We start from the raw sequence: 16,184 nt of genomic DNA, 5'->3' as shown, positions 1-16,184 counted from the left end.
ATGTGTGTGGAATTAACTTTTAATATGTATATGAACATATAATATATAAACTTCTGAACTCTTCCGGTACTTTCCTACTATATACAGGGTGAGTCACCAAACGTTACCACCTCAAATATCTTTGTTGTTTCTAAAGATACGTAAAATATGGTAAGGACAAAGTTGAATGGTACAATGGGGCTGACACGATGCAAAAAAAAAAATTTTGTTTTTATGTCATTTTTTCAGAGATATGAAGGTGACCTTCATTTTTTTAAATGGAATGAGGTATTTTTTAATACATCAATCGATGCAGCTGGACATTCGTTATAATAAAGTACTAACCTATGTATGTCGAAAAGTTATTAGTTCAGGAGATATTTCAATTTAAATAACTCTAAAACACCATTACTGTCGTGATAAGACGTTACATAAGTAAGTAAACACTGACGTCGTAGTACGACAGTAATGGTATTTTAGAGTTATTTAAATTGAAATATCTCCTGAACTAATAACTTTTCGACATACATAGGTTAGTACTTTATTATAACGAATGTCCAGCTGCATCGATTGATGTATTAAAAAATACCTCATTCCATTTAAAAAAATGAAGGTCACCTTCATATCTCTGAAAAAATGACATAAAAACAAAATTTTTTTTTTTTTGCATCGTGTCAGCCCCATTGTACCATTCAACTTTGTCCTTACCATATTTTACGTATCTTTAGAAACAACAAAGATATTTGAGGTGGTAACGTTTGGTGACTCACCCTGTATATACTATATACTAGTTCCCCACTATATTCTCCACACACTTAGGACGTAGTTACGTTCCTGGCGAAACTCGCACATGCGCGAAAAAGCGCACAATATCTTATGCTGTTTCTACGTAACACAACAGTGTGATGAGTTTTATGGTTAGACCACATACATTATACAGAATATCCCAAAATTACTCAATATCCGGAAACGGGAGGTCTTGAAATCATTTGAGCGACATTTTCCTTTGCAAAAATAGCCGCGGCTTTGTTTAGTAGTGATTAACGAAAAACACGGACCAATCAGAGCGCGTCCCGAAGGGGTTGCCACGGTTGATGGGTCACGGATTTTTCTGAAACTTGCAGTATTTGAAGATGTAATCTTCAAATGTAATTTAGCAAAACAAAATTGCATTCGAAAATAAAGTTACGCAAGTAGCTGATGAGTAGGCGAGGCCGTAGCGAGGGAACGAGACTATATGGTAATCGGTAGGTTGCTGGTTCGAGTCCCGCTTTCGATATTTCTTTTTTTTCTTTCTTGAAATTGATACCTACCTCAATTTTTTAGCCTAAAATCTATTATTTAAAAGTTATTTTTATTTTTTAAGTAGAATATGCAAGATTTTTATTTGTGGGCGTTGGGAAATAAATCGAACATAAAAATAATACAGAATGTTAAAAGTTTATTATTGACAATTCTCTGTATTATGTGCCCAAAAAAATTGGGCACAGAAAGTTCAGTAGGTTTTCCAGGACATCATTATGAAGGAAAGGAATTTTTTCCGTGTAAAATGGTATCTGGAAAAGTTTGATCTTTGAACGCTTATTGTAACGAGAGTTTTTATAATTTCAATTAATATTATTGTTTTCGAATGTAATAGACATTTAAGAAAAATTATACATTCGTTAAAAATCGATATACATAAGGACTTTGATTTGTAGCCCTTGAACAGCTAGCGCGTCGATCTGGCGGCGCGGAGCCGCGCCGCGGGTTGATTTTGTCAACACACGTCTATGTCGGTGTTTTTCGTTAATACGTCCTAAACAAAGCCGCGGCGGCCATTTTTGCAGAGGAAAATGTCGCTTCAAATGATCTCAGGAACCTCCCATGTACGGATGTTGAAGGAATTTTGGGACACCCTGTATACGCAATATTAAATACAAGGACAAACAGATGTCTTTTCTCTTTCTTATTTTTGCATTATGTTATATAATAAATGTATCAACATATGAATAAAATATAAATGTGTAGTAAAGAAAATTGTATATTGCAATTAGGGGCAATTGACAAGTATATTAAAAATATATCTCCGAGAGCGGATTTAGATCCGCTGTAAGAGTAAACTGGTATTATATTCAACTTTCTAGATTATATAATTTTATTTTGCACGTATTTTCAGTTATTTCAATATTTATAAACTCTAAAATAGTGACTAACGATTTCGCCCGATATTTACCCTGAAAGCAAGATTAGAAAGAAGATATCGAGAGCAAATTGCTTACGTACATGTACACATATACATATGTTCAATTCATCATCTTATTCTCTTCGAAGAATTTATACAACACATTAAACGCTCTTAAGAGAGATGGAGAATTTTTGAAAATATTGTTTTTATATGTTTCCATGTCTTCGCAACTTTGAAAATTGACATACAGATTGAACAATAACGTACCATTATACAAATTGGCTATTTTAGGCTCTTTGTAAGGCCAATCAAGAAGTGCATTTAGGTCCATGCTGGCGACTAATACATGCTGAAATTGCGAAAATCCATATACAATGTGTCTTTTGAATTTGTCACCATATGATAGAGATGGATTTACTTGAGAATGGGAAATAAAAAATGGTGCTGCAAGAAGACAATCTAATGTGTCAATTTCCATACAAGCCTCAGCAACTGTGACAATCGTAGAGTACTTCGGTTCGATATTACTTTTGTCTCTTTGTTCCTGTAGTAATTTAATTACCGAACTGTTTGCATTTTCAAAGGAACTCAAGGAATTGTAGTACTCAATTTTTGAAGTTGTCAATTTGTATATCAAGCAAGTAAGCATCGAATACATATGAAACTTATCACATGTTTTTCGCGCGTGAGTTCTCCAATACCTCAAGGAAGCAATGTACAACTGCCATTCAGGTAAAAGTGCATCAATAAATCGTATATGTTGAATTCCTAATGCAATATCTATAATCTTTTTGCGAGCAGAATGTGAAAGATCTTTAATAACTGCTGGAGATTCAATCAAATTCCTGGGTATGTCACAACGGTACACTTTAAAACCACGACCCACCCTCTTTACCACATTCAATGTGAAATCTTCCACCTGTGTTACCGATATCAAAAAATGATATACAAACTGAAAAATTTTTTCAGCCATTTGACAGCTAGGAGGTCGCCTAGAGTCTTCAAATAGTGATGGATAGATACGAAAATGATATCGCATCAAGCACAGAGCATACTCTGGAAAATTAACCAACGAATATTCGTGTTTAAACCATTGAGGCAATTTATTGATCAATGAATCTTTGTGATGTTGCCCTGTTTGGTTCAGAAGCATATTACTCATTTGCATTACATAATTATCTCTCTGTTCACCTAGTCTAACATTTTCTTTGTCATGCACTGCTCTGTACGGTAAAGTTTCAATATTTCCTTTAAATCTATAAAGTTCTTTTGTAGGACTCGAGAAGCATTCTTCTGGGATCATCAAGTGAGTAAACGCTTCGGAAAACGGATTTGTGTATTTATTTATATTCGTTTCTATTATCTTTAAAAGTTCTGGTCTCATTGGCGGAGGTGCTCCTTTTATAATTTCGGCGATGGCATCCTCTAATGTATATTTACGCAACCAATTCAATGTCTTTGTGATCAATATAGATCCTGAAGGTTCTTTTTCACAATTGGCTACATGCTCTTTTTTTATCAATGCGATGGTGTTGCTAACCATTGGCTCTAGTTTTCTATTATTATTTGACATTAATACATCAATTAATGACAATGTATGGTGATTTAATCCTTGGAACCTATTTAGAAGACGTTCGAGTCTATAAATTTTGCATGGTATCGTTTTTCTATTGTCATTCAAATGGTCCATTACATTCTTTATTGCATTAGGTATGTACACAGCTCCATACAAATAATAGTAGGAAGCATTAGCGAGCACAGGACAATTTAATGCATTCGCTATCGCAGCTATACTGTTATCAACGTCGAACTGACACTGTGCCAATGGAATATCCTTCTCTTTCAAACATTGTACGAAAACATGTTTTAGGAACAAAGAGTGCCCTTGTTCATTCTTTGGAGTTTCCGGTGTTATAGTTAATGATTTTTCAATCCTCTCTCTCAGTCTTGCCAAAAAGGTAGGCATTTGTGATTCGGTACAACTTCCATGAAATAAAACCAGTGGTTTCACATTGCACTCTAATAAGCAATCAAAGAAATCCGATACAGTTCGATCAAACTTATCGTAATCACCACCGAACGCAGGATGCCAATCTGAGTGCTGAAGCAATTCATTAAATAAGTTACTACCATCGATTACCAAATCTGTATTCTGTAGCTCATAGTCTTCTAAATACGATGAAGACATCATATAGTATGTTAAACCTCGGATGCCCATTTTGAACTGCCTTCACGTATTTTAAACATTCAATCTGGGAATTAATGTTGATCGATTATTATCTGCCTGTATACTTTTCTGTCTCTTGCCTTATTAATTATGCATACTTACATGTCACCAGAAATGTAATACGTCTCCAATTACGTTCTATGTTCTACGCGACACAACAGTCTGATGCGTTCTTGTCTCAATTGAGACTATACCGTCCCCAGCATAGAGCCCAGTGTCGCTCACCTGCATCTGTCGTTATTTTGGAGGAAGGACGTGATTCGTCCGTTGCAATATCTAATCAATGATTAGTAATCCCTGTACATTTTGCAGTGTAAAATAAAATAAAAGTGCACGATAGCTAATCATTGTACGGTGATTAGATATTGTGCGCTTTCCTTCGAGCATGCGCGACGATCTCAGCGGTCAGTAAAGCACGAAGTTGGGCTAAATTGGGGTTCCTTGATCACCCCGATAATTTCGCAAAATTTGTTACTTACAATGTTATTTGTTAATTACAACACTTGTACTTCAAGAAAGTGCAAGGAAAGAAAAATCGATTGTTTGAAAACGAAAAAAAAGATCAGAATACCCCCATTAAAGAATTATAAATGTGAAATTGTACGGTCACGAACAAGAGGGTTCATGCAACGCGAGGTCTTCCAATTATTTTGTCGGACCGCTGTACTTTTTCCTCCCGTTCTTTTCTTAGCGAACCACCCACGGTGCGGGGGTGCGTCGCCCGAAATAAGAAGAAAAGCTCGTGCCGCGTGGATTTATGCGTTTTCAGGGAAAGGGAAACGAAACTCGAGAGGAGCAACGTGTTGGCGTTAAACGGTGCCACATGTCGGGCCTCGGTTATCGCTAATTTCGGCAATTAACTAAACGGCCGGCCGAGTCCCTGTCCCTCCTACTGTTACCGATCGTCTGGCACGGATACCGAACGCTCGAAATCTCAAAAGAAATCACGTCAGTCGTATGCCGATGTACATGAAAGCACTGTGCATGATATTTTTGAAAAATAGAAGCTCGTTCGCGATTTGTAAAGCTTGAAAAACGCGATCTGCGACATTTTTCTAATTGGAATGAATCCGAACGTGACATTATTCGGAGCATATTTGTTTGCTCGATTCACGATTTAGTAGAAGCTCTTTCACATACATCTAGACATTACTGAACATAGTCGGTAGTAAATGATGTTTGTATTGTGAATAATATTTGGTTGTTTCATCTTCGATGACAGTGAGCGAGGAGCCGCCGCGTTCATCATACTTTGGTTTGGGAGTCTTGGATCTGCAACAAGCAGGATTTCAAATTATCATTGGAAGCTAATTCCGGCTTCTCTGGCGTGCGTGATTGCTTCGTTTTAGTACGGTAGAAATGAGAAACTTCTCAGAATGTGGCTGTTACTCGCCTTCTTTTTGATAGTGTCGACTCTTTTGCCGTAGCCAAGGGGGCCGGAGATCATGCTGCTACGCAACAACGCGGGCCTGGATATCGGACGACGCGCGTGCACGTGATGCCCTACAGGACGCGAGCGCTTCATCCTGGTCAACGGATTTTCCCAGAACTTCTGATCTATCCCGAAGACCTCCCCGTCCTTGAACAGAGTGGACAGAGTCCGGTTAAATCTTAGAACGCCTGAGGAGTCTGTTCATGTTACTCAAACCTTCAAGTTCGTTAGACTTTGTTCAGAATAAACGAAGGAACAATCGTCTCGAACAACAAGCCACGTTGACCAATTGTTTTTAGTTTAGCCCTTTGCACTCGGGTGTCCCCCTCGGAGGCACCGCTAAAAATTGCTGTACTGAATGTATCGGTATCTAATCAATTACTAAACATTTAGGTACTGTATGAGGTATTATACCAATTTCAAATATCTTGGCGAATGGATATATTCTACAAAGAAATGTCTATGTTCCAGTTAAAATAGCTCCGAGTGCAAAGGGTTAAAAATGCTATTGTGAAAGTGTTGACGTGTTCCTTTATGAGGAATAACTTTCACACCGCGAGGCCGAAGAATCATTCGCAACAAGTTCTCAGCAACGTCTTCTTACCTCCAAAGTCTGGGGCAGCTGTTCCAGCAGCGTTTCGGGCAAGAATACGCAGAGCAGCCCAGCAAGTAGAGTCACGATTCCGAGAATGATCATCGGCAGGCTGTAGAGCACCTTGCTGGAGAAGGCTATGAAGGGGCTGAGGATAGAGGTGACATATCCCATGACGTGGATGAAAGCGACACCCTCCCCTCTAACCACGGTCGGCAACAGTTCAGCAGCATACTGCATCGCGATGTTCGACGCGACGTTGATGAAGAATCGGGCGAACATCGCGAACGTCGCGTAGCCGGCACCCACAGAGAAGGTTGCTGCAATTAGACAAAAGAATCCTGACATGACCACCGATGCGACCATAGTCCACCTTCTGCCGACAACGTCCAGGGTGTAGGTGACCACCAGCACGGCTGGCAGCTCAGTCGCCGAGGCCACCGTGAAGATTGTGAAAATATCCATGCCCAGGAAGTCCAGACACCTGATGTGCGCGTCGTAGGACATCTGGATGATGCCCCAGGAAAACGTTAACAGCAACGTGATCTTTCTGTGAACGATTCACGATTTGTTGGACCAGGTTGCCCGATTACTAGACAGCGGATCTTTATGCAAGACACAAATTTTCTAGCTGAATTACAACGAACCTGAGCGAAACGGAGATCTATTTTCTTTCCTAATATGTTCAACCCTTTGCACTAGGAGATATTTTAACTGGAAAATTAAACATTTCTTCCGTTCTAGAATATATCCATTTATATGAACGTATAAATGTTTAGTAATTGATAAGACACTGACAATTTTCAGTGGCGCCTTTCAGAGTCATCGTTCGAGTGTTAAGGGTTAACAGGTTGAAAATCATATAACAGTATTTTTAAATTCCTCTAATGTTTTTTATGTTTTTAAATGCATCAAATCCGCTGTCTACTGATTACCACGACGGGTAACACGAAGTCAGACCTGAGACGCTTCGTCTTCAGCAAATCGAGGATCGAGTGCTCCTCCGAGGCTAGTTTGTCCGCGGTCCTCTTGCAGTCCTCAACGAAATCCTTGAACACGTCGTCCGGTATTATCCTATCGTTCCTTTTCTCGATCTTCCTGATGATGCCGACTGCCCTCTCGATCTGCCCCTTGCTGACCAGCCACCTTTACAATCAGCTACCTTTAAACTGTTGCTAAAGGCTCTAGAGGGAGAACTGTCCTTTGGTTGCCTCCCATCGCGCAACTGGGCGATGCGATGTTTCGATACAATTAGACGTTGTTTATTTGAAGACGATCATACCTGACGCTCTCGGGAAGCAGAAACGGCGTTAAAGCGGCGAAGGCTAACGGTAAGGACGAGACGATCGAAAATGTCCTCCAATTAGATATTCCATAGGCCATCCACGGCAAAGTCATGCCGCCCAAGGTGAAAAATACCCCATAGGCCATGTTCGCGGCGAACGTCCGCCATCTCGGACCGACGTATTCCAACACGAGTATATAGGCCATCACGAATATGTTGTCGTAGGCCAACCCGACGATGAACCTGCAGAAGCAGAACTGCCAGAAGCAGTGGATATGAGCGCTGCAGATACCTCCGATAAATCCCGACATATTGGTAGCTATCAGAACTGGTATCCGGCCGTATTTGTCCGATATCCAACCAAAGACGAAACCGCCGACGATCGAGCCTATAAAGAAGATGCTTTGCGCGACGTGGATCTTATAGGCTTCGTCACAGACCTGAAATCAAAGAATTCGAGGACAATTCTTCCCTTTGCTTGGACGCACTTCATTCGGCATAACAGTTCCGAACAGGGATTGAAAGAGATGTTTATGCAAGTTTCAATTTTTCTAGGCAAATATTAAGGGTCAGACTCGCTTCTAGGATTTCAATTTCTCATAATATGAAGGTGGGCTTTTTCAGTAGTCAAAATCGCTAGATAAAAGACCCTCAAGATTCGTAAACATAAAAATAGGGCTTTTGAGGTCGACTGCGGCCTAGATCAGTGGCGAACCTATGCCACGCGGGTCAGATAGAAGGCTAGAAGGCTTTGTAAGTGACCCACGCGTTTATTGTATTATAATATTGACCTGCAAATGTTAAAGTTATAAATCAAAAAGGAAATTAAAACCTTGTTTTGATTATTTCAAAAGTGAGAACCGAAAAGATTCAACTGTCAACTTTATCTTTTAACAAAATGTTTGATGTCTCCAAATAATTGGCACCCCCTCCCCCCCTTCTAATTGAAGCCACTGACTTATGACCCACGGGCTAGTATTTAAAAATGAAATAACAATAATTGACCCACTCTTCAATAAGGTGCGCCATCACTGGTCTAGATCAATCTTTTATCTAACGCTTTCGACTACTGAAAACCCCTATCTTTGCGTTATCAAGAAATGGGAAGCCGCGAGTCACACAAATATTACTTTCAGTGGTAGTATGCTTTCTAGTTCTAAGATAAGTGAAAATCATACTGAATTCTGTGGAATTTCATATTCTATCATGTTTTGAAAATTTTCAGAAGCCACAAGTGCATAAACATCCGCAGTCTAGTTATCATTTGGTTGATGTAGATATCAGAGATATCAGATCCGCGACTTTAACCGTGGCCCTTATTTTTTGACTTTCGATTTTTCCTGGTCTCGACCCCCTAAATAGTGACACATGGTGAGAGTAGCTGCTATCACATTTTCATAGTTTTACCCAGTGTTGCTCCGCGGCGACAGACATGTAAGGGACATCAGCCTTGTCCAGCTTGAAGTCCCAAGCCATGCACTTCTTCAACGGCCAGCTTTCGTCTGGTTTATTCTTAGAAAGCGCTTCTGCAACAGGCGTGTCATAGATCCAGCACCTGGAATACGGCAAATGATGGCCCTCGAACGGCACCAGCTTCGAACGAGGTATCATAATGTCTCGCAATTTTTCTTTAGACACCCCTTCAACCAGCGGCAATTGGCACCAGTACTCCTTCGGCAGAGCGACAAGAAACGCTTGTGAGAAGTAGACGAACGTGAGAAACAGGCAGAATATCGTCAGCATTCCGAAAAGGTACTTCTGATACTTTCCGAACTGGCCTGGCAAACATAATCACCATTAAGTCATTAAATCTATGTTGAAAGCAGAAGATCCTATCGAAATTACAACTTATTTTTGTCTGCACCCTTCAGTGTACGAGTCACAAGGATCCATTTTTTCTCGATGACCTTCCTTCTAACAAAATCAGAGCTTTTCCAAAGAACATTAACACGTGCACTGAAGGGTTAAACTGCTCTTAATAGGAGAGTGTACTCGACAGAGTAAATACAATCTCATGTTCAACGGCCGTTTATACTTGCCTAAATAAATCAGTACATCGTCGACGGTTACACCGTCCTCGAGATGTTCGAAAACGGTAATCGAAGCCATCGGAAATTAAACGAGTCCTTAAGATTCGAGCGATTCGCGCAAATAACAACTACCAACAATAACCTAACGTTAACTATTTTACATGTAGAAGCTGTTAAAATCGTGTACGAACGGATGTTGGATCGGTGTGAATTGAATCGAGAATCGAACAAACACTAAAACTCGATAGAGTCCAGAAATTCGATTCCAGCCACGTTCTGCACATTGAATGAAATTTTTTCAAGCTAAAATCTAAAATCTTAAAACTTTAACAAAACTTACAGGGCTACCCGAGTCTAATAAAGCTGTCACAGAAAATTTGTTTTGTTTATAAACCTCCTAGACATCCAAACGGTTCTTCAATATTGACAGAAAATATAACTTTCTATCAATATCCGTCAATATTCATAGGACGCTTCAATACGCTCCTAGACGATCAATATTTCCATCAATATAGTCCTCCGTTCATATCGACGCGAATATTGACAATATTATTAATCGTGTAGGGGCCACTTTAGTCTCAGTACATCTCTAAGTACTGTATGAATTATAGATGTTGATATGTACAAAGAATTTTGCTCCATTAGCTTTTTAATGGTTCGGTATGCGGTCCCTCAGACGAAAACAACCCCCTTCAGTGTTCCACCCTCAGGAACAAGGCAGCGCGATTCCGTCGAGCACAAATAGATGATTTCTGATCTTCGATCCGGGTCCCTGGTTCCACCCCAACGATTTGACCTTAGACAGGGGTTGATGAAAGCTGGGGGTGGTTGTAGAAGGGAGCCAATCGGAGCGGGCGTTTAGCTAATGCGTGTAACGTGGCCCGTGGGACGATTCGACGCGGTTCTGCGCCTGTTTCACGCTCCTCGTTACGCTGAGGGGATGGTGACACCTTGCCCCCGGCTCACCCCATCTCATTCCATCGCTGGTGCTCCGGGGTGGCACACCCTTTTCAGCGATGGCCTCTCTACATTCTCCCTCACAGTTCTCTACACGAATTTCTGGTGCTTCTGGGGGTTGGAGCAATCCGACCACGGAAAAAATGGTCCGCTTTTCCAACACGTACTTTCCAGTATTAGAACAATATATATTTATGCGATACAATCTGTACGAGGTACAGTTAAAATAGCCTTTCTTATAAAAAATACTAAAAAGTTTGTGAAGGTTGTCAATAGATACCTCCGAACCTTACATCAACTTTAATAATCATTTTTGGAAATACTGACTGCCTGTTCCATTTTGGGTATAATAAATAGTGAAGCTACTGTTTTAAAAAATTATTATTGACGGGATACAAGACGCTACTATCCAGTTAGTTTTCGTGATCGGCATTTCTGTTATCAACCGAATGATTTGGTTTTACATTTCTGGACCGTACACGGAGATAATCGTGTTCTTTTGTTTGAGTCACCTTGAGGCCATCACTACCCCCCGTCGAGGGGGATTTCCAATTTGCAGGGACGAGTAACCCGACGATTTACATAACTCCATGGTAACGGTATCACTCTCCCTCTCGAAGAATCGAGAGACCCCGCCTTTTCGGGCGCGCCGAAGGGGCCTCTATGGGGGTGGATTCCTCCGGAGAATATAAATGGTCGTAATTTAAGGTTCTCTGCCATCGGAGACAGTCTTTTTTCCTCCCTATAATTTATACGCGATTTTAGGCCAACTCGTTTACGCGACGCGACTCCGAAAGGGTTGGAAATCTCACTGGAACAAACATGGTTCTGCATTAATTCCTTCCAACCTTTCTCAATAAATAATTAACTTTTCGAACGGTCTAATATTTACGCACGGTTAATGAAAATCCCATCGAATGTATTTTTATAATTTATGTATCAAAATCGAATTCGGTCCGGTCTCGCTTGATATACTGTTACATTTATTTACAATCGAAACGCGCGAAGATAATCGACGAGTGAAATAAAGGAACGCTCTGCGAATTATAAAAATCGACGAATCGATCTGTTCTTTCGGTCTCGTCGTTTCTACAAATGAGTTGACTTTCCGTCGCAATCGAGACGCTGCTTTCATTTCATTTCGTCGGAATTAGCTCTGCTCACGGTGACGTAATTCGCGTTAAGTTTCCTCGTTTTTCGGATCGATCCGGCGACGAATCAGGGCGCAGTTAGTTAATGCGGGCTTGTGTTGGCACAGCCCCCGAGGGGGTGGCTTGCTACTCCACCGGCGTAGTTAGGGGTGAATCGTGCCCGTGGCAACCATCTCTCCGATCCGAGTTTCCCCAGCTCGATCCTCCGGCAAAATGAAAATTTTCTTCTGGAAAAGTCCTCCTCTTCCTCTCTTACAAATTGCTCTTCTCCATCTTCCTGCGAAACAAAAATACTCTGCCGCGACAATCATGTGTTAGCAGCAAGTCTGCTGAGGAATCTCGGAAAACTTGAACTGGATCGCACCACTATAAATCTTCAAACATCATGTTAAAAGTTTTTCGTTAGCAGTCATACCTTTTTCAAACAGCCATAACTACGCCGTCTTTACAGATTTGAATAGATCTTTTGAAAGGCACGTTCTCCAAGAAAATACAAAGAGATCGATGTTTCTCCAACGTTCCAGATCAGAACATCCCTTAATAGCGCTCAAAGGTTCACGAGCATAGTCTTCGAAAGAATCCTCTCATTTTTTCTCCAACCCCCGGTCCGAGGGTGAATCTCTCCGCTCTGTAACGTCCTCTAATTTCCGGGAACCGGGTGTGGCTTTTGCCGCAATTAATTTCCCGGGAATCCAATTAATTCCTCGCCGCCGGCCAATGAACTAACGTTGTTTGCCGAAGAAAACGTTGTTCTCGTTGATCGCCGGGGGTACAGGGGGGTTGGAAGCGTCGGGGCGGTGTTGCTCGAAGAAGGTGAAGCTGGGAGGATGGTAGAGAGGGTGAAAATCGCTGGAATATCGTCGAACAGAGAGAGAGAGAGAGTGAGCAAGGGGGAGTCGGGGTAAGGGGATGGGGTGGGAGGAACGGCGCAGATAAAATTACATTATCGCTTAAAGCGTCCTCGACGCAGGAGAGAGGGAGAGAAAGGAAGAGGCGACCGGGGTGAAAATCACGTCCCGTAATTCCCGGGCATTAAGGTAAACGTCCAAGTCGCAGGGCGCAGGTTCGGTCGCCATGGAAACTGACACCCTTCCCACCACCCGGTCCCTTTCAATCGATAACTTATGAAACCATCCTGTCACCCCTGCGCACCCCCGAGCACCCTCTTGTACGATCCTCCTCCAGGATGCTGCGATGGCGACCCGGTGCGGTGCGTTCGAAAAGAATTTTTGCCTGCTGGTGAACTACAATTTTTTACAACCCTTTTCGCGTTGAAAGGTTCCTGTCACTCTTGCTAAAAGGGTTAATTTATAATCATAATTATCTTTGGATTTTATTTGACGCGGATCAGTTTGCAAATAAGAAAATGTAGAATGAAGACATTTTCTCCTGCACCCCCTAGGGAAATGAACCTTGCGAAGGACGTTCAAAATAACGCATCTATATTTTAATAATAAGAGATATAGTTCATTTTCCGCCTCACGGAAAGTGGTCAGAGCTTAAATTGACTATCGGTGGCATCGCAAATAAAAAAGAACCGCAAGGATGAGAGCGCAGTCGATTTTGCAAATCGATGGGCCGCAGAGCATGAGAAGCTGGAAAACAAAATTTGTGTGAAAATCGCGCTTTCAGCCTTCGTTGGCAGCAGAGTTGAATTCGCAATCGCGTGGCCCACCCTGTGGCCAGTTCCCATCGCCACTCCCACTGATCCGCAGTGGTTCTCACCGGTGCGGTCGCGCAATTATCGTTACGAGCTCGGATCGCGGCGTAACGTCTATCGCGAAATTGAGGCGTCAGCTTTATAGTCTTCGGCGGTGGAATAGCTACGAGCAGAACGCGAAATAAGACCCAGGTTGAGCTAGGGGGACCGTAAGGGGGGAGGGGGGGGGTCGGAAGAACGGCGCGGAAGAAACGGAAGAACACCGCGAGGGGGGGAGAAGAGGTGGATAGGAGGTGTGCGTGGTCCGGGTTATATACAGTTCGGAGAATTTTAACAAGACGGCCTCGCGTCGCCCTGGGCGAGGAATCCCCTAACGAGAAAGGGCACTTCTCCCCTCAAAAATAATGAAGTCTTCAAGCCGCGTTCCCACAGCCTCCCCGAGGGTGCAACGTTGCACTTTTATGCAACTCGTCTGGCGATCTTTGTTCGCCAGCTGACAAGCGTCTCGTCGCGGAACGCCCGTAATTCTGCGCTTTCTGCGCTCCATCTTTGTTCTTGCATCCTTTCATTTAATCCGCTTTTATTGGACCTAACACAAATAACTTCTATAGCGGATTTTCATGGAAAATAAATTTTCTGATTAATATAAACAATGCTATACATATAGATCTTCTGATTGTAGCGAATGATATTCATTAAAATTCTCTGGAATAACCACGCGACCCCAGACACAATTTCTACATGGCACGAACAAATACCATGAAGATAAAGATTTACATTTTATTCTGTATTTAAAAATCCGCAACATAAATGTAAGAGAAGAGCGAAAAATAAATAGTTGAAGGAGAAGCGAACGAGTCGAGCTAGTCGGTTGTAAAAGGAACGGTTTCCGCGGCAGCGTGCCGGTTGATTTACATGAAAACCCAATAAATTCCAGGAATTCCCAGCTGATTTAATTAGCTAACGCGAACACGCGCGCGCGCACGATGTTCGACCGACGAATATCCATACAAATGGCGCGAAAATGTATGTCGGATGGCGACGGGTCGACTTTCATCGGCTCGAATTGATGGCTGTTTAGGCGAACTTAATGAAAACGAGCCTCTCCGTCGTCCTTGCCCCGCTGCGTTCCTCCGGTTCTTCGTCTCTCTGTTCTTTCCACGGCGTTCCTACCCGTCGGAATTATGGTATATTTATCACTGTTTCGCTGGCGGAAGACAAGGCCGCCAATTAGCCGACGCCAATCATCGCCTTAAATCACCGCTCGTCCGCGAAAGGTTACTCAGATTAATCCGGCATTACGTCGAATTAAGTCCCAGTGCTGGTTTCGCCGACCTTTCCCCTAATGCCTCATTAGACCCTAACTATTTCAGCCAGTGCCGTGCTGTGATACAGAGAGGCGGCCGTACCAGGCGAAATTAAAATACAATTTGAACCATTTAATAATTAAAAAGCTTTACGCAACGCTTTTCTGCAATTGGTCTATTCCGATATTGATGTACATGATTTATCTAGGTGCACGGTAGTGCACCAGCCAAGTTCTCGCATAACCTCCTTTTACACGAAACAACTTAGCCGTTTTTTAGAGGCTTATAACTCGGCACTGGAGGCAGATGGAGAGATGTAATTTCGTACACTTGTTAAATGCTATCATATCTCAATATTGACAAAACATTAACCTTCCAACATTAGTAGGTTTCGAGATATAGGACGTCAAAAATCGCTAAATTTGTCACTGACTGACTGACTGACAGATCATCAAAACCTTTTGGGTACTTCCCATTGACCTGCAAGCTTGATATTTGGTACATAGTTCCACCATAACAAATACTCATAGCAATAATTACACTGTCCAACACCAAATTTGATTTCAATATACTGTTGGGTCCTTCTTATAGAGTTTTTTGCGCTGATTCCGAATCTGGTTTTAATTTTTTTCCTATACGTCCAGTTTTTGAGAAAATGGAGTTTTAAAAAAAGACATATTTTTCAACTTTAAACAAATATTGCGATGTTATTATAAAAGATATTGAATTGTTGTTTGCAGCAAAAGATTCTGTAGACTTTCCCGAATACAGTGATATCCAATATTAATACATTATGATTGTTTAAACATGTTTAAACAATGATTAAAGACGGAGATGCACCACTTTTGCACCAATTTTTGCGGATATTTTCGAATTTATCTCAAAAAATAAGGGTCCAGCGAAAAATTGAACTATACCACGCGAAAGAGCAGACTTTTATCTTGAGAAACCCCCTTCTGAAGTTTGCATGGTCGACGTTTTTACCGAACCAGAAAGCAAAATATCTTCGCCCGACATGCGTTGACGCCAGTGGTGCTCTTCCACTAGCGCGGTCGTTCGTCGGGATACGGCGAGGCGCGCTGCGGTGAAACGGCGCGTGGCTATAAGCGCGCAATTATGTCAGCTTACTTAAATGTAATATTTTATTAAATGTGTTATACTATTGTTATTTATTATTTATTAGTATATTTATTCTGTATAAATTATTTTATGTATTTTTTAATGTTAGTCTCTCGTTTATAGTATATTTAATACAAAAAAATACCTTTTGTAACAAAAAAATAATTTATTCACACACTACACTATTACACTATTTACAATGCTAATATATATGTGTACACTATTCAGATATAATACACTATATCGATTTAATATGGAGCAAACTATTTTAATTATGT

General features: G+C 41.4%; 2 protein-coding genes across 2 annotated transcripts; both read right to left on the bottom strand.

The window, feature by feature from the left end:
- Positions 1-2,264: 2,264 nt before the first annotated feature.
- LOC143216187 (protein asteroid-like) lies at positions 2,265-4,364 on the bottom strand. Its single transcript, XM_076439026.1, has 3 exons — positions 2,565-4,364; positions 2,414-2,495; positions 2,265-2,284 (listed from the first exon to the last, which is right to left on the bottom strand). Exons 1-3 carry the CDS (start codon positions 4,362-4,364, stop codon positions 2,265-2,267), a joined length of 1,902 nt encoding a protein of 633 aa, XP_076295141.1.
- A 953-nt stretch (positions 4,365-5,317) lies between these two features.
- On the bottom strand, positions 5,318-9,575 carry LOC143216186 (organic cation transporter protein). The gene is made up of 8 exons (XM_076439025.1): positions 9,566-9,575; positions 9,090-9,460; positions 7,680-8,122; positions 7,358-7,543; positions 6,410-6,947; positions 5,726-5,952; positions 5,527-5,645; positions 5,318-5,415 (listed from the first exon to the last, which is right to left on the bottom strand). Exons 1-8 carry the CDS (start codon positions 9,573-9,575, stop codon positions 5,318-5,320), a joined length of 1,992 nt encoding a protein of 663 aa, XP_076295140.1.
- Between the last annotated feature and the right edge of the window lie 6,609 nt (positions 9,576-16,184).

Source organism: Lasioglossum baleicum, chromosome 15 (genome assembly GCF_051020765.1).
Source record: "Lasioglossum baleicum chromosome 15, iyLasBale1, whole genome shotgun sequence".
NCBI lineage: Eukaryota > Metazoa > Arthropoda > Insecta > Hymenoptera > Halictidae > Lasioglossum > Lasioglossum baleicum.
The sequence above is the reverse complement of the archived record's forward strand: the minus strand, read 5'-3'. Positions and strand labels throughout refer to the sequence as shown.

Bases quoted from the DNA above. Each gene is read 5' to 3' on its own strand.
- LOC143216186 (XM_076439025.1), bottom strand. The intron at 5,953-6,409 runs GTAAGAAGACGT...ACTCTGTTCAAG, and splicing joins AGCTGCCCCAGACTTTGGAG to GACGGGGAGGTCTTCGGGAT. The intron at 5,416-5,526 runs GTAATGTCTAGA...AAAATGTCGCAG, and splicing joins TTTACTACCGACTATGTTCA to ATCGCGTTTTTCAAGCTTTA.
- LOC143216187 (XM_076439026.1), bottom strand. From the start codon at position 4,364: ATGGGCATCCGAGGTTTAACATACTATATGATGTCTTCATCGTATTTA. The intron at 2,496-2,564 runs GTAAATCCATCT...TCGCAATTTCAG, and splicing joins TTTTTATTTCCCATTCTCAA to CATGTATTAGTCGCCAGCAT. The intron at 2,285-2,413 runs GTACGTTATTGT...AATTCTTCGAAG, and splicing joins AATAGCCAATTTGTATAATG to AGAATAAGATGATGAATTGA.